The following is a 17,535-nucleotide window of genomic DNA, read 5'->3' as shown; positions in this document are numbered from 1 at the left end:
TCCAGTGCGTAGGAATGCAGAGCATTTTACGTGCCTTACATGTCCCGTGAAGGAGATATTCTTCTTATCCCAGGTTTACAGATGGGGAGAGCAAGGTTCAGAGAAGCTAAACAACCTCCACACATTTTTACGATCAAGAATTTAAATCCAGGCTGCCTGACTCTTAAAATCCATTCTGATGTCTGTGGAGTATGACTGCCAAGCAAGTGAGCAAAGGTGCTGCACCTTGGGGGTTAAGAACAGCCCTTGGTGACCTTGACTCCTGCTAGCCACTGTGACCCAGGGGGACACAGTTTGCACGATCAGTGCCCATTTTCTGAGCTGTCATTAGAGGCAATTTCCACTTTCTCTGATGCTTCACTTTCCTGCAATTTCCGTAAGCTGTTGATTTGCTCAGATGAAGACAGGCTCCTGAGTATTTCATGGATTTGTTTACTATACATCCTGCAAGAATATGGAGGCATCGTAGATAGTCCAGAAGGAGGCCCTGATGTATTGTGCAAAGGCTTTGTCGCATTGCTAGAGGAGGAGTCTGCCAGGGGACCCCCAGACTGCATTTCTTGATGTAACCTGAGGTTATGGGACTAGAACATTCCAGATGTGCATTTCAGTAGCAGGTCATGAGAGGGCAACTTGCTTGGTGAGGAGTAGTGGTCTAGGCAGAACAGACTCACCGGCCTGGAAATTAGAGATTCTTAACCAGTCGTGCATGGCTGGTCTTTACCCCCTGAGCCACCCAGGTGCCCCCGTGCATCGCTGGTCTTCAGAGGTTCTGAGAACGCTTTACATTTCAATACTTTTTCCTAGAAAGTGAGCCCATAACTTTTACAATATTCTCAAAGGAGTGCATGACTCTAAAACCAGTTTAAAAATTATAGTTCTGGATTTAAAAATCACTAAGGAAGGAAGTTTAAAAAAAAAAAAATCTAAACCAAGAAAACTCAGAATCCTTTTTTAAATGAAAATGACAATGCTCCCTAGAGGCAGAAATGCACCTTCCTTTTGCATCAATGATTTATGCTACAATGAATAAGTGTTCTCTTTGTTCTCTATTTCTGGAGGGGTTGGGGGAGAGGGAGAGAGGGAGCGTGCACGCGCGTGTGTGTGTGTGTGTGTGTGTGTGTGTGTGTGTGTGTGTAACAGAGAGACAGCACTTTGTGCCAGGTCCTAACCTAGAGATAGATTCCTTCATATCATTCTCTTAATTCAACGCACAATGTCTGTTTTAGGTAGACACCAATATAGCTCTATTTTATAAATAAAGAAATTGAATCTTACAGAGGCATAGAAACTCACCCAAGGTCAGTCTGTCCAAATCCTAAGATGTCTTACATCTATAAATCAAAATATAGGACAAATCATAGAAGATAATTTTCAAATAGTATACTTAATTTTAAAAATATTTCTTTTAAGATTTTTTTTTAAAGATTTTTTTCATTTATTTGACAGACAGAGATCAGAAATAGGCAGAGAGGCAGGTAGAGAGAGAGGAAGGGAAGCAGGCTCCCTGCTGAGCAGAGAGCCCGATGCGGGACTCGATCCCAGGACTCTGGCATCATGACCTGAGCCGAAGGCAGAGGCTTTAACCCACTGAGCCACCCAGGGGCCCCTTACGATTTTTTAATGGAGGAAAAAATGGAAAAAATTTTCTCCTCTCGCCCAGATTTTTTTGAAATTCTATGCCAGATTTTCTTTTCTCTCTGTTTTTATTCCTCTCTTCCCAAAATAGTTTTTAATTGTTATTATAAATAAGACTTTGCTGAAGGACTGTCCGGTGGGACTATGGTTTTATGGCTGCCCTTGTGTCACTGGATTATGTGAAGATGAGAGAGAAAGGCGACCAGCCAGGAAGGGGCTAAAAATGAATGAATGTGGAGACGCAGTGACTCTTGCAATGACCATCTGTTCATCTTCTCAGAGAGTCAGGCAGGGCCACCAGGCAGAGCAAAGAGCTGTTTCTGATGATGAGAAATTAAAAGCATTAAATTAAAATTCACCCCAGGTGGATTTTCTCAGTCAGACACCGAGAGAGTGTTCATGCCCAGATGTTACAAAAAACCATTTCATTGGAGTCAGTGTTTGATCAGGAGTTCAAAGGACTAAATTCACCTTCTACTCCGTTTCTTAAATCGTTTGCCCTCCAAATTAAGTCAGAGCTTGGAGTCTCTAGGATATGTGTAATATAAATGCATCTTGCCTACACTATAGATACAACTTCACAGGGACAGGAGTCCATTCCTATGCTTGTTCTGTCCTGCACCCTGTCCACTGAGCCAGTCCTGACTTATCCCTCAAGATAAGCTCCTGGCCAGGGGTCTGGGTGGCTCAGTGGGTTAAGCCTCTGCCTTCAGCTCAGGTCATGACCTCAGGATCTTGGGATTGAGCCCCGCATCGGGCTCTCTCCTCAGCAGGGAGTCTGCTTCCCTCTCTCTCTCTGTCTGCCTCTCTGCCTACTTGTGATGGCTGCCTATCAAATAAATAAATAAAATCTTTAAAAAAAAAAAAAAAAGATAAGCTCCTGTTACCACCTCTGGAAGGCCTTTCCTAAACCCCACAGCGGCACTGGGGGCTGCTTCTCTCTGCTCCACCAGAGCCCACTGGTTGCCACTCTCACTCCCTTGGTCACACTCTCCTGTCAGTGTTAATTTTTTTATCTGTCTCCTTCACCAGATTGTACACTCTCTGAGGTCAGTTTTCACATCTGGTACCTGAAAGCTACTCAAAAATACGTGAACTAACAACTTTGGGTTTGTTCCCCCCTCCCCCAAAAGTAATTACGAGGATTAGTGTTAAGGTAGAACCAATGAAAGACCCTTCTGACCGTGTAATAAAAGGAGGGGAGGGGGGCATTAACCTCTTGTCAAGACTAGTCAGGTGCCAAGGGGTGAAAACATCCTGAGGCAGTATACTAGTTATCTATTGCTATATAATAAATTATTCCACACTTCCTGTATGATTTGTGGTGGTTTCTGTGGTCAGGGATTTAGACAAGGCATAGCTTGTGTCTGTATGTGATGTCTGGGGCTCATTCATTCGCATGCTGGCTAGAGGCTAGGGGCCTAGCTAAGGCTCTCAGCCAGAATATCTCACAGATGGCCTTTCAGTGTGACTTGAGCTTCCTTACAATATGACAGCTGGCTTCCAAGGGCAAATAACCTGGAGAGCAAGGGCCAAGCCAAAACCACTTTGTATTTATAACCTGACCTCAGAAATTGCATAGCATCCTCTGTGCTGTATGTAGTCTGTTGCTTGAAGCAGTTAAAAGGGTCCTTTCTGGTTTAAGGTAGGGAAAAGACTTAACCCCTCAGTGAAGGAATATCAACATCAAGTTGTAAGTAGAGCCTGTGGAATGGGATACATACTGGTGTGGCTGTCTTTGAAAAGTGAAATCTGCCCCAAGCTATCATGGGGAAAAGGCCGAAGTCCATATAATAGAATACATATAAGAACCCTTCATGTGAGAAAAGAGATAGGAATGAAGGCACACGTGAGTTTTTCCTTTGCTGCCAGAAGGCAGGTGATTATAACTCTGTCAGGAGTGCAAGTAGGAAAAGGAAGACTTAACACCTTGTGAGGGAGATCTGGAATGTTAGAGAGTCCTGTTTCCAATTAATTGGTCGACATCATCTTCTTGCAAGGATGGGGCAGCTATAGTTGCCAGAGCGACACCATCAGCTGAGGTCGCCTGTGGACATCAGCTCGTTCCTGACTCACTGTCCTCCCAACACCACTCTTGTCATAGCCCCCAGTTATGTCATTGTCCATGTTGGTGATGCTGACTCTCAGCTTCTTCTTGACATCCTCTCTTCCAATGATCTTGTCCCCCAACCTTCTCAGTTAGTCAGTCCCATGGTCTTTGGGTCCTATCCTTGACTTTGTCATCACCTCTTATTGTAGCCATCGACAGTCTCTATTTAAGATGTCTCTTTCAGCCCCAGCAATGCTTTGATGCCACACGAACCTCTAGTCCCTTGTTCCCACCATCCTTTCCCTACCCCTTGCCTGCTCAAGAGCTGGCTCCCGCCTACTTAAACCAGAACTTTGTCATTAGACTCACCCCTTCGCATATGTTCTTCACTCTCTCAGCCCTCTCCCTCTCCCGTATATTCTAACAGACCCCACCCGCCACACCCTCCACAGCTACCACCACGCAGGGACCGTTCTCACCCTAAATTCACGACAGTAACCTCAGGGGAGTCTGCAGTGGGACCAGCAGTCAGGCTTTCCTTGGAATGGGGAAGTGGAAATGGTACCTTGGGCTGCTCGCCTGCCCCCAGAGCTGTGACCCCAGCTCTTTGGGTCAGAGCCCGCCATCTGCCAGGCACTGAGCATCGCTGCTCAGACCTCCGCGCACACCCAGCCAGCCTGCAGGAGCATTAAGAAACCCCCTTCAGAAAACAGCTTCTCTCTGCTGACACCCCGGCTTTCTGGTAACTTCAAAACTGAAGGCTGGTGAGGTGACATCCCCTCTGAGGGCACCCTTTCCATTTCCGCCTCATTTTCTGTACACTCAGCATTGCTGAGAGAGCTATTCTGACATCTTCTATTCTTAGCACCAAAGCACAAAGTCACATATGCAGATAGACCAAAATTAGAAGAATAGCACATTGATTTTTCCAAATTCTTTGAAGAATCAAGAACACTTAGGGGGTTGGGTAGGAGGGGTAACCAAGTCACTCCGGGGTGAGGAGCCTGGAGACTTTGACACTATGGAGATGTGTCACCTTGGGCAAGTCCCTTTAGCTGTCTGGGTCCCAGTCTTAATCATTTGCAAAGCAAGGGGACTGGATGAGGTAATTCCTAAGGCCCTTCCTGTCGATCTTTCATTCTGACTTGGCCATGGGATGATAGAACATTCAGAGTTGTCCCTGTTTTTTCTGCCTCTACTTCATTCCTTTATCAATTTTTCAATCAAGTAAAGGCTCGCTTCATGCTCAGAAGGTATAAAGATAAAAAGGACACAATCCCTGCCCTCTAGGAACTTGATAAAATCCTACAATTATGCCCAACATGATCAATGTTTTGAAGAAAGTATGTTCAAAGTATGATAGGAACCAAGTAATAAAGGACATTAGTTCTAGCTGTGGAGGCTGCAATCTTTCACAGAGGAAGTGGTGTGGGAGAGTAAGTATTCTTAAGCAACTTTGCCAGGGTGTGGTGGAGGTAGGCACGGAGAGGACATTCCAGTTAGGAGAAAGGGCCCAAAGGCATAGCGACTCTGGGGAACAAATTCCAAGTTTTCCCTATGCCCAATGATGAGGTACATGTGTCAGGGGATGAGGCTGGCAAAAGGGAAATTGGAATCCTCTCTCTTTTTTTCTTCTCATTTAGCAAAAATCTCATTTTGGAATTATCCCAAGATTCTCATTTTTAAGTCAGGGCTTCTCTGCCATTCCGAAGTCTTAACCCCTCTAGGCTCTCCTTTGTGTTACATATGGTGTCCTGAAATTTGGCCTGTTTGTTTATGCCATCCCCCTGAAACCATTTATCATTTATCAAATATTTCCTGTAATGTATAACGCAGCAGATAATAGCTTCATTTTACAAAGAGAAAAGTTAACGTAAGCATTGATTTGTGGATGGCTCAGTATCAGGTAAACAGACCTGAAATACACCCTCGCTCCCTCCTTCAGGAAAACTGCTGGGCTTTCTTGTTATCTTAAAGTCAAGAGAAATAAGTACTCTTGACCGACTTGTGCAGTGTTACACTGAGACTGTCATAAGGGTTAGATTCTGAGTCAGGCACGACTGAAAAGAACTAAATACTGTGAATACCATATAAGGTCAGGGAAGAAAGCATAACACAACTTAATACTTAGAATATGGGTTGGTACGACTAACAGCTACTGCTTTTTCGCAAACTAATTGTTTCATAAGGAAAATTTAACCTTTTTAAAAATCAGTGTGGGAGTTGGTTGGTCACCCAGACTTCACAAGACAGTAGCACCCAGGTGAGTGAGTCATTACCATCCAGGATTTGGCCTTTGGCCTGAACTCTTTGAACCAAAAAGTTCAACTATTCATTCTCCCAAAACTGATCACAGTTTAAAGGCTGACTCTGAATTCAGAGGTTTATAAGCAAGGTCTTTATATTGTGTCTCTAGCACCATCTACTGGGAAACAAACGTGACTTTATTAGGATTCTTAACCATTGAAGCATCAGAAACCCAAGTCAGGTAGCAAAGAGAAAGGGTGAGAAAAGAAAAGCTTAGTGGATTCTAAGAAACAGGGGATTAAGTATATTATTTTGAAGTTACTTATTTATAGATATAACCACTAAAACAAAATTACAAACTACGAACTTAGAAGACACACACACACACAAACACACACACCATATAGTAGAAGATTTAAAAAAGCAAGCAACAGGGGCACCTGGGTGGCTCAGTGGGTTAAAGCTTCTGCCTTTGGCTCAGGTCATGATCTCAGGGTCCTGGGATCGAGCCCCGCATCGGGCTTTCTGCTCAGCAGGGAGCCTGCTTCCCTCTCTCTCTGCCTGCCTGCCTCTCTGCCTACTTGTGATCCCAGTCTGTCAAATAAATAAACTCTTAAAAAAAATAAAAAGCAAGCAACAACAAAAATTCATAAACACAGAAAGCACACAAAAAATGTAATGACCGAACTAAGAATAATTAGAACATATATATATCATAGTAATGCCATAAAATGTCTCTGTTAAACAAAGTCTCTCAGACTGAATCACAAAGCAAAACCCATCAGAATGCTGTGTGTAACCAAGTCATACAGAAACATTAAAAATAGGAGATTTCAAAGCAAACCAAGCAAATGAAAGCCAAAGTGGCAGGAATCTTAATCTTGGTATCAGTAAAGGCTGATTTCAGGACAGAATGCTGATTTCAGCATTAAATTACATAAAGGAGGGCACCTTGTAATTATAAAGGATGCAGTTTATAATGAGAGTCCACCATATCTGACACCATAAAGAAAATCTCAGGTAGTTTCACAAAATAGGAATAATACAGGCAAAAATGCCCAGAAATGTTTTAATTCTTAATAGCTCTTGAGTAAAAAGGGTATTCCAGCCCCTAAGCTAGTACTACCCAGAAAATAAATAAATAATATATCATTATTATATATAATGGAAATAATATACATGGCACATATTGGAATATATAATAAATGGAGATATGTTATAATTATATATAATGGAAATTCCTATATGTGGTATAAAGTCTGTTGCTCAGAAAAACATTGTAACTAAATACTTATATGATTCCAAAAAGTGAAAATAAATTAATTAGGCATCTAATGCAAGATATTTGAAAAATAACAAAATAAACCCAAGAGAACAAAAGAAAAATTAATACAAATCAGAAATTATGATTTTGAAAAGAGGAAGAAAAATGTAGTACTAATACATAAATCCAAGAGCTGCTTCATTGGAGGGGGAAAAAATAAAATAGATAAAGCATTAGCTAACCTATTCAATGCACAAAGTTAGAAATGAGCACAGGCCAATAACCACAGACAGATGAAATTGAAAGGGTAATAAGTTACTGTCTTCCTCGACTCTACAAATAAATGAGAGTAATATAGATGGGATGCATATGTTTTGAGAAAAATATAAATTTGCAATTATGATGCCAGAAAAGAAATTTTAAATAGACAGATTATCACAGAAAAAATAGAAATATGAGTGCATATAGAATTGTCCAATGAAATACATAGGAATAAATTTAATAACAACCTCCAAGACAAACAGAATGAAAAGATCAAGGTGGAAACAGGCTCTATCTTTGTGTGTGTGTGCATGGCTCCGTGCTCACATACTTGGATATCCTTGTAAGGTCTCTGGAACCATGCGCCAGGAGCAGGCAACAGCAGTTACTTCTGTGGAAGGAAACTGGATCTGTGGGGAACAAAGATGAGAGAGATTGTTTTGATTATGTAGTATTTTGTATCTTTTACATTTGTTACCTTTTAAATTGATCTTTAATCAATTTAAAGGTGGGTGGCTCAGTCCGTTGAGCCTTTGGCTCAGGTCATGATCCCAGAGTCTAAGGATCAAGTCCTGCATTGGGCTCCCCACTCAGTGGGGAGTCTGCCTCTCCCTCTGACCCTCGCCTCTCTCATGCTCTCTCTTTCTCTTACTCTCTCTCTCCCTCTCAAATAAAATCTTTTAAAAATAAATAAATAAATTGATTACATGTGCAAATACTACCCATTCAAAAATTATTTTTCATGCAAGCAGAACCAAGGCAAAGGAAATAGATGGTTTTAAGGGGGTGTTTTCAAAAAGAATGCTACTTAGTTTCGCCTAAAGCTGACTCTGGTTAGGAGAAGGATTCTTCTGTGTGCTTCCCAAACTCTCTTGGTCGAATAATGGACATCAGATGCTAGGATGGTGTGGCCTCTGGCCTCTGGCCTCTGACCAGGCCTCTGGGCCTCCCTTGAGTCGTTGGGATGCCAGGCGTCCTGGAAGCTCTCTGTGAGCTCACAGACTGCAGGCCTCACATACCAGAAAGACCATGTTTCTGAACAGCAGCTCCGAGTTTAAGAAAAGGTTGCTCTCTTTTGCCCAAAGATAGGAGATTTGTGTTTCATGTTAGTATTTAGGAACACACAAAAGCAGAGCCAAATGTTTCAAACAGCTAAAGCTGGTTCTCCTTTTACTTGTTTAAATCTTTTAGTGGTAGGGTACAAGTTCCTGATTGTTCTTAGCCTCCTAAGATTTCAGACCCACTTTGCGTGCTACTGCTCTCTTTTCTAAAAATAGCATAGAAGCTGAGTTCCTACAATATCTCCACCTGACCACATGAAAGGAAGGTAGTTTCTCACCCTACAAGAGTACGTTAACTAACTAGCATTTGTATTCACCTTTAAATATGTGATACTATTCTAGAACAAAGGAAGACTTTTCAAGAAACCAAACTGGGCTTCCAGTTATAGAATGAATAAGTCACAGGAATAAAAGGCAGAGCATAAGAAACATAGTCCGTGGTATTGTAATAGCGTTGGGGGGTAACTGTCGGTGGCCACCCTCATGGCGAGCACAGCATAATGTAGAGAGAAGCTGAGTCACTATGTTGCACACCTGAAACGAATGCAATATTGTGTGTTAACTATGCTTACATTTTTTTTAAAAGTTTTTAAAAATAAAGACAGAAATTAAACTGGATCACAGTGTCAGGCTCTGGAAATAGAGTCCCTCTCCACTTTCGAGAAAGCCTGGCCAGAGTACTCCAGCCTGCTGCCTTTTTCCTTGCCTCTTCCCACCAGGAGAAGTTGCTCCAGTGCAAGGAACTGCCTTTGACCTGAGGAAGCCAGTGGAGCTTGGAAAACACCTGCAGGAGTTCTGTATCAATGGCTTTGACCACAATTTCTGTCTGAAGGGCTCTAAAGAAAAGCACTTTTGTGCACGGTAGGTTCTTGTCACTTACTGCCTCTGTGGGGAAGAAGAGATCCCACCTCCTATATGAGGAGCATCAGTAGCATTTTCTGTGCTGCAGGGACTAAATACCACGTCCCTGGTCTTTTCAAAGCTCCTGGTCCTCCCCCTCCCCCACTAGGCCATTAGCCCAGGGCTCCCACCTGGTAGCCTGTCTCTCTTTGCTCCCTCTCTCCCCATCTGTGCCTGTTCTTTAAAGCACATTTTTGGGACAAAGCCCAATTCCTCCTGACTGAGGTCACCTCTGCTTTCCTTGAACTTCTGGAGTGCTTTGTACTTTGTTCACACGGGATTCGTGCCCGGTCTACTTCCTTGGAAAGTCAGACTGCACTTCTCGTGGGGCACTCACCGGCAGCGGCCTAGGGTGGGCATCTGTGTGCCCTCTCCCTCCTCCTCACTAAATTCTGAGCTGCTCACACCATCTCGTCTCTGTGAGCCCCCACCTCTGCCCTAGTGCCTGACACCATGCTTGGCATCAGCAAATCATGTCTGTAGAACAAATGGATTTGAAATAAAGCAGAGGAAATGACTTAGACTAAATGGAAACTTCAAAAGCCTTCTCTCCCTTAGAGGCCGGGTCCCTGCGTTCTTCCGGCTGGAGTCTGTCTGCTCTTCTCCTCTTGACTAATGCTCAAACTTCTCTCTCTACTGCCCCCACCTCGAGGAGACTCTCCTGCCTTCGCTCCACTGTTCAAATCCTGGCCCTCCTTTTCCCAGACATCTTTCCCTGAACGTCTTCATTGACCATACTTTGCTGGGATGTTTTACCTCTCAGTAAGAGAGTAAGACTGAGGCTTTTCTTTGTCCATATCCCTTCAACACCAAGTACGGGACTGGGTAGTTACTCTCAGCTCTGTAGAGGCCTGGTTTTTGTTGTTGTTCTTTGTTTTTTTGTTTTGTTTTGTTTTGTTGTTGTTGTTTTTTAAAAAGGAAACAGTGAATCTAGCAAAAACGGATAGTACATCTGTTCTCAGGGGAGATCTGACTAAAAAGCGCAGCCTGCTGGTGCCCCAGGAAAGGGGGATGTTTTAATTTAGAAAAGCATCTCTTCTCTTTTAAGACATGGCTGGTCGCTTTGCCAGGCCAAGCAGAGAGCGCCAGCTCTTTATGAGAAAGAATCTCAGCCGCTCCTGAACCTAAAAATTGCTTCTCTTCAACCTGGCTGCCCCGGACACACACACACACACACACACACACACACACACACACACACACACCACCCACCCACCCACACACACACACACCCTATCTGGCCAGGGTGAGCCTTCCTCAGAGAAGCCAAGATCACAGTGAGAAGTCACCAAGGATCCTCAGAACCACCTGCTCATGCCTCACCCCAGAGACTGCGGGAATTTCCCATCATGCTCTTCTCACCTTTGTCTCCGTGTCCCTGCTCTGTGGCCGGGTCTGACTGCTGGCTTCGAGGGTGCTTCCCCGCTTCTCCCTGTCCCTGCGAGCTTCTGCATCCTGTGTGGTCTGCCTTACCCCCAGGGTCCGTCATGCCGGCAGCGGGCGGGTGCTGGAGGTGTACACCACCCAGCCTGGGGTCCAGTTCTACACGGGCAACTTCCTGGACGGAACGCTGCAGGGCAAGAGGGGAGCCGTCTATCCCAAGCACTCTGGTTTCTGCCTGGAGACCCAGAACTGGCCTGATGCTGTCAACCAGGTAAAGCTCCCACTCGGCTTCTCAGGGGTGTTGTGCCCCAAGGTCACTATCTGACAGAGGTCACGGCACTCAGGTCTGTGTGATTCAAAGGTCCACGGAGCTTCTCTTCTCCCAGTCGTGATAAGGAGACCTTTAGCCAAGTTACTAACATAGCATTTTTATGTATTTAATCTGTTTTGTGCCTTCAAAGCCTTTATTCAGTTTAATATTGCTCCTTGTCCACACCTGTTCATCTTCTGCAACCACACTTTTTTGGGCGGCGGTTGTGGGGGGTGGCGAGGAGAAAGAGAACCCTAAGCAGGCTCCACACCTAGCACGGAGCCTGACACAGGGCTCGATGTCACAGCCTTGGGACCATGAACCTGAGCTTAAATCGAGAGATGTCTGACTGAGCCACCCAAGATTCCGTGCAACCACAGTTTTAAAATGATCCCATCATCTTCCTATTTGCTTACTGGTGACTTCTTTTTCTGGCTGCTACCTGGAGTAGTGCCCCTCAAAGCAGCTGCCCAGCAGCTCGCTCCAGAACTTAAACTGACACACAGCCTCCTTCATCGGGAGAGTCCTGCTCTAACAGCGTGCTCAGTGATGGGCCTCCGGTTCTCTATCTCGCTGCAAACCCAGGGTAAACAGTCGTTACGTGGGCAGCTGGTTCGAGAGGCCAGTCCAGAGCTGTCCTGAATGGTGCAGGGTGCAGCTGGCTGGAAAGCTAACCTGCCCTGTTTTTTCCTTCACAGCCCCACTTCCCTCCTGTGCTGCTGAGGCCCGGGGAGGAGTATGACCACACCACTTGGTTCAAGTTTTCTGTGGCTTAAGCGTAAAGACATGACCTCTTCCAGGGCCAGGCCGGGAGCCCCTTCAGCAGCCTGTCTCCTGCCCAGAGAGGAGATGAAGACTTAGAGGCTTTCAAAGTGATCCTGCGAATTAAAACCATGTAAAGGGTAGCTTCATAGTAATGAGTCTGAGTATTGATTTCCTTTCCCGGTGACTGGCTCCAGGTCGGGGCAAAGGAGCAGCTCTCTCCTCTGTGTGGTTAAGAGGACCCACCCATTAATGTCATCTCTTGAGCCCCAGCCCTAGCCCAGAAGAGGTACCCACACCCCTTGTACTGGGTTGGCTCTGTCTCTCCACGCTGTTGCCGCCTTCTGCTTTTTACCCTTTCTTTGATCCTACCCTTTCCTCTTGTTGTCCTCCTCCTCTACCTCCTCAAACCACCTCCCTCCTGTGCAGTACTGTGGCCTTTTCGGTCTCTGAGCTCCTGTACCATGCTGGCAGAGGGGCCTGTCTGCCCTGGGAAGGCTGGAGATGCCTGAGAGGGAGGGAGCTGGGGCTTCTGGAGGGTAAACGGCCCTGGGAAAAAACACAAGGCTGGGGGGCGCCTGGCGGCTCAGTGGGTTAAGCCTCTGCCTTCAGCTCAGCTCAGGTCATGATTCCAGGGTCCTGGGATTGAACCCCACATCGGGCTCTCTGCTCAGCGGGGAGCCTGCTTCCTCCTCTCTCTCTTTGCCTGCCTCTCTGCCTACTTGTGATTTCTGTCAAATTAAAAAAAAAACACACACACACAAAAAACAGAAGGCTGGGAACGATTTTAGTCAGGACTTGACATCAGGTCATGCACATTCAAGTCCCCTTCTTTGCTCCGTTTCAGCTTGCCAGGGCATTCCTGGGGTCACTGAGGGGCAAAGGAGGGTCTGACCTTCCTCTCTTTGGACCAGGCTTTCTTCCCAGATTCATGTTTGTAAGAAGCATGAGTCTGAGTCGGAGTTTAGGTTTCTTAAAGATGTCCCTTAAAGGGCCAGGTCCAAATATCCAGAGAGAGTCTGTAATTTTGATTCTCTGCCTTTGGGATTGAGAAAGTCCCAGCTCAGCCAAGGCGAGGAGGGCAGCCAACAAGCCACTGGAGACAAGAGCCGCGTTAGTGTGGAGACGGGGCCTGAGGACGGCACATGGCACCTGGAGCGAGAAGTCGTGTTGTGTAGATGAGGCCGGGCTCCCCCCTTTCCTGAGCCATTGAATTACCAGCTATGGGTTTGGGTTGGTGGTTGGTTTACGGTTTTTAAAGAAATGTACCTTATACTTTTGTACACTAGCAACCAGTTGAAATAAAACAAAAAGCTGCATCTTCAGAAGACTCCCCATCTCCTCACTCATTTTTAAAGCTGACATGGACCTTTGGGAAATGGTGTGTTCTGGATTCCACTGTGCTCTCCGGTATAAGCGCCAGCATCTTCCTAGAAGAAAGCCACCTAACTGGCAGCCTCTTGAGCTTCCTATACTCCCTCTTTCTTAGCAACGATAAACCAAAAATAGTGTTCATTTTTAAATTCATTTCATTATGGATTTCTGGATACCTATTATGTCCACAGTTCTCTGCTGAGTCTTTTTTTTTTTAAAGATCTTATTTATTTATTTGATAGAGAGAAATCACAAGTAGGCAGAGAGGCAGGCAGAGAGAGAGGAAGGGAAGCAGGCCCCCTGCTGAGCAGAGAACCCGATGTGGGACTCGATCCCAGGACCCTGGAATCATGACCTGAGCCGAAGGCAGCGGCTTAACCCACTGAGCCACCCAGGCGTCCCATCTGCTGAGTCTTTTAAGGAATTCAGAAGTAATGTCTAAGATACAGTGTCTCTCCAGGGAAGACTAATAGTGACAGTAAGATATGTAGAATTGCACCACGACAGACCCAACCCTGAGCGCCAACTTTGCTAATGGCATTTATTACATGGGCAATCTAATTTCACTCAGCCTCTCAGCCTCTATTTTTCTCACCTGTGAGGCAAAGGAATTAGACTTGAAATATCTGGAAGGTAAAATCTATCTCTGCAGGGCTAGAAAGAAAACTGGCCAGTAGTCAAATTCTTTTTCCACAGGCCCTCCCCGTGCCTGTGACAGAAAGATCTGACAAAGTGGACAACAAATGCCTAAGCCAGCCAGAGCACTGAGCGAACGACACGGAGGGCCAGGAGCTGTGGTCCCGTTTCTCTTCCCGGTTGGGTCTGAGCAGGCAGTGGAAGGAGACACTGGACAACTTTTCTTTTCTTTTTTTTTTTTAAGATTTTATTTGAGAGAGAGATCACAGAAGCAGAGGGGGAGGGGGAAGCAGGCTCCCCTGCAAGCAAGGGGCCCAATGCAGAGCTTGATCCCAAAACCTTGAGATCAAGACCCAAGCCTAAGGCAGACGCTTCACCTACTGAGCCACCCAGGCGCCCCCCTCTGGACAATTCTTACACTGTCACAATCTTGCCAGCAGTCTCCTTAATGGCTTGTCTTCATTTTGATTCCCAGAAGTATGATTGAAGATATTATTTCATCTGACCCTTACAACCTGTAATGAGATAGCAAAAGCCTCATTAAAAACAAGAGGTCAGCCCCTGGGGCAAATAATACATTATATGTTAATAAAAAAAACAAACCAAACAAACAAGAGGTCAGGGCGCCTGGGTGGCTCAGTGGGTTAAAGCCTCTGCCCTCAGCTCAGGTCATGATCCCAGGGTCCTAGAATGGAGCCCTGCACTGGGTTCCCTGCTTGGCGGGGAGCCTGTTTCTCCCTCTCCCTCTATTGTTACCCCTGCTCGCTTGCTCGTTCTCTCAAATAAACCAGATCTTAAAAAACAAAACAAAAACAAGAGGTCAATAGCTGGAGAAAGTAATAGTGCCGGGAAGTGGCATATCTAGAACACAAGCTCTTCAATAAGAAACCCAACGTTAATAAAGAACAAAAGAGCCCAACATATGTTCCAGTGGCCCTACACTCCAAAAAAAGTCCTCAGTTTTTCCTTTTAGAGGGAAAAATCTAACATCGATAACATACAATTTTTTTTAAATTTTATTTATTGCTTTGACAGAGACAGATAAGAAGTAGGCAGAGAGGAAGGCAGAGAGAGGAGGAAGCAGGCTCCCTGCCGAGCAGAGAGCCCAATGCGGGACTCGATCCCAGGACCTTGAGATCATGACCTGAGCTGAAGGCAGAGGCTTTAATTCACTGAGCCACCCAGGCATCCCGATAACATACAATATTGATAAGTGAAGAATTTTTACTCCATCACCATTAGTAGCAATATAAATTAAGAACATTTTTGGAGGGGAATTGGCAGAATCTATCAATATTGGCAAACTTGCAAAACTCCTGATGTAGCAATTCTTCTTTTAGAAATCTTTACTATGGGGCACCTGAGTGGCTCAGTTGTTATGCATCTGCCTTTGGTTCAGGTCATGATCCCAGGGTCCTGGGATTAAGCCCCACATTGGGCTCTCTGCTCAGCGGGAAGCCTGCTTCTCCCTTTCCCTCTCCCACTCCCCGTTTGTTCCCTCTCTGTCAAATTAAAAAAAAAAAAAAATTTTTTTTTTCTATGGAAATACTAGTATGCACAAATCTGTAAACACAAACACTGAGACAAGGGTGTTCATTGCAATCTAATTGGCAATAATGAAAAACTGAAAACTACCTAGCACCATCAATACAAGAATGGATAAATGGTAATCCATGCAATGGAATACTATTAAAAGACCATTAAAAGACCATTAAAATAGGTAAGATCAAATTACACACTATCCTGCTTTTGTAAAATAAAACAAAAATTTACAAATATTTGTAAAGGCTAGAAGGGCTAATTAAGTTAATAATTGTGTTCTCTGGCAATAGAATTTGTAGGGGAGATAAGGACTTTCACTTTTTTACTTTACTGGTACTGTTTGAATTGCCAAAGCATCTTCCTTTTGCAATTAAAAAAGTTTAAGTCTGCAAAATGGTGGAGGGGGGACACATTTTAATTTTTATTTTATTTTAAAGATTTTGACAAAGACACAGCAAGAGAGGGAACAGAAGCAGGGGGAGTGGGAGAGGTTGGGAGCCTGATGCAGGGCTCCATCCCAGGACCCTGGGATCATGACCTCAGCTGAGGGTAGAGGCTTAACAAAGGAGACACCCAGGAGCCCAGGAAGATACATTCTTAAAAAAAAAAAAAAAAAAAAAAAGTATTTCCAACTTACAGAAAAGTTGCAATAATAGTACAAAAAATTTCCATACACCCCTCACTCAGAGATCCCATTCAAGTTTCACCACCTGTCTCAACATCTTTCCTGGCAGAAGGGTCCAAACCAGGAGCACAAACTGTATTTAAGTTTCTTGTTCCATTGAACCCAGCACAATTCCTCAGTCCTCCCTTGCCTTGACCTTTACAATCTTCGTATTTTTGAGGACTGCAGGAAAGTTATATACAGTGTGCCTCCACTGGGATCGGTCTGTGGTGTTTCTTCCCGGTCTGACTGGCGTCCTACATCTTTCGGAGGCGTATCACTGAAAACAGTGCCATTCTTCACGCTGCAGCCTCTTGGGTAATGCCAAGTTCCAGGTGTGGCCCCTCACCGATGAGGTTAACTTTGTTCATCTGGGTAAGGCTGCCAGGTTTCTTCACTCTAAAGCTACCAATACATACTTTTGCCAAGAGGCCTCAGAGATGAAATATTAAGCTGACTGCAACCTATCTACTAGTTTAATTGTTCAATGCAGGGCTGTAACATTCTAGATGCCAGAAATCATTCAGGAAACCCTAGAGAAGAAAGAAAAAGAGTATTTTCTTATTCATAAGGAAACATAACTAAGTTTGAGATTACATTTATTACCCACGTACATTTGATCCCTAAGGAATGCAGTGGTTCAGGGCATCACCCCCATGCAGTAAAAAATCCAAGTGTAACTTGTGACTCCCCCAAAACTTAACGACTAAATAGCCTACTGCTGACCAAAAGCCTTACCAATAACATACGAACAGTTGATTAACACATATTTTGCATGTGACATATATTACATATTGTATTCTTACAATAAAATAACCTAGAGAAAAGAAAATGTTATTCAGAGAATCATAAGAGAAAAATACAGGGCGCCTGGGTGGCTCAGTGGGTTAAGCCGCTGCCTTCGGCTCAGGTCATGATCTCAGAGTCCTGGGATCGAGTCCCGCATCGGGCTCTCTGCTCAGCAGGGAGTCTGCTTCATCCTCTCTCTCTCTCTGCCTGCCTCTCGGCCTACTTGTGATCTTTCTCTGTCAAATAAATAAATAAAATCTTTAAAAAAAAAAAAAAGAAAAATACATACACAGTACTGGACTGTAAAAAACCCACATATATGTGGACCTGTGCAGTTCAAACCAATGTGTTCAAAGGCCAATTATTTTGTTTTCCTCTGCTCTAAAGAATTCTCTCTAAAAATAAATAAAATAGGGGCGTTTTGGTGGCTCAGTCTGTTAAGCACCTGCTTTCAGTTCAGGTTGTCATCCCAGAGTCCTGGGATCGAGCTCCACATTGGGCTCCCTGCTTAGCGGGGAGTCTGTTTCTTCCTTTCCCTCTGCTGTTCCCCCTGCTTGTGCTCTCTCTCTGTCAAATGAAGAAAATCTTTAAAAATAATTACAAAGAAAAAACAAAGTAACATATTCCACTCATTAATAAATAACAATACATAAA

General features: G+C 44.5%; 1 protein-coding gene and 1 long non-coding RNA gene across 2 annotated transcripts in view; one reads left to right on the top strand and one right to left on the bottom strand.

The window, feature by feature from the left end:
- Positions 1 to 12,533, top strand: part of GALM (galactose mutarotase) — a 51,105-nt gene extending 38,572 nt beyond the window's left edge. Inside the window, exons 5-7 of the mRNA XM_032352933.1 lie at positions 9,241 to 9,382; positions 10,901 to 11,075; positions 11,813 to 12,533. Coding sequence (XP_032208824.1) covers positions 9,241 to 9,382; positions 10,901 to 11,075; positions 11,813 to 11,890 — 395 coding nt within the window. The 3' untranslated portion in view covers positions 11,891 to 12,533. The remainder of the gene's footprint in view (positions 1 to 9,240; positions 9,383 to 10,900; positions 11,076 to 11,812) is intronic.
- Positions 12,534 to 14,216: 1,683 nt separating this feature from the next.
- LOC116595995 lies at positions 14,217 to 17,376 on the bottom strand. Its single transcript, XR_004287957.1, has 3 exons — positions 17,327 to 17,376; positions 16,066 to 16,625; positions 14,217 to 14,401 (listed from the first exon to the last, which is right to left on the bottom strand). It is a non-coding gene; the product is annotated as an uncharacterized LOC116595995 (long non-coding RNA).
- Between the last annotated feature and the right edge of the window lie 159 nt (positions 17,377 to 17,535).

Source organism: Mustela erminea, chromosome 7 (assembly GCF_009829155.1).
Source record: "Mustela erminea isolate mMusErm1 chromosome 7, mMusErm1.Pri, whole genome shotgun sequence".
Lineage (NCBI taxonomy): Eukaryota > Metazoa > Chordata > Mammalia > Carnivora > Mustelidae > Mustela > Mustela erminea.
The sequence above is the reverse complement of the archived record's forward strand: the minus strand, read 5'-3'. Positions and strand labels throughout refer to the sequence as shown.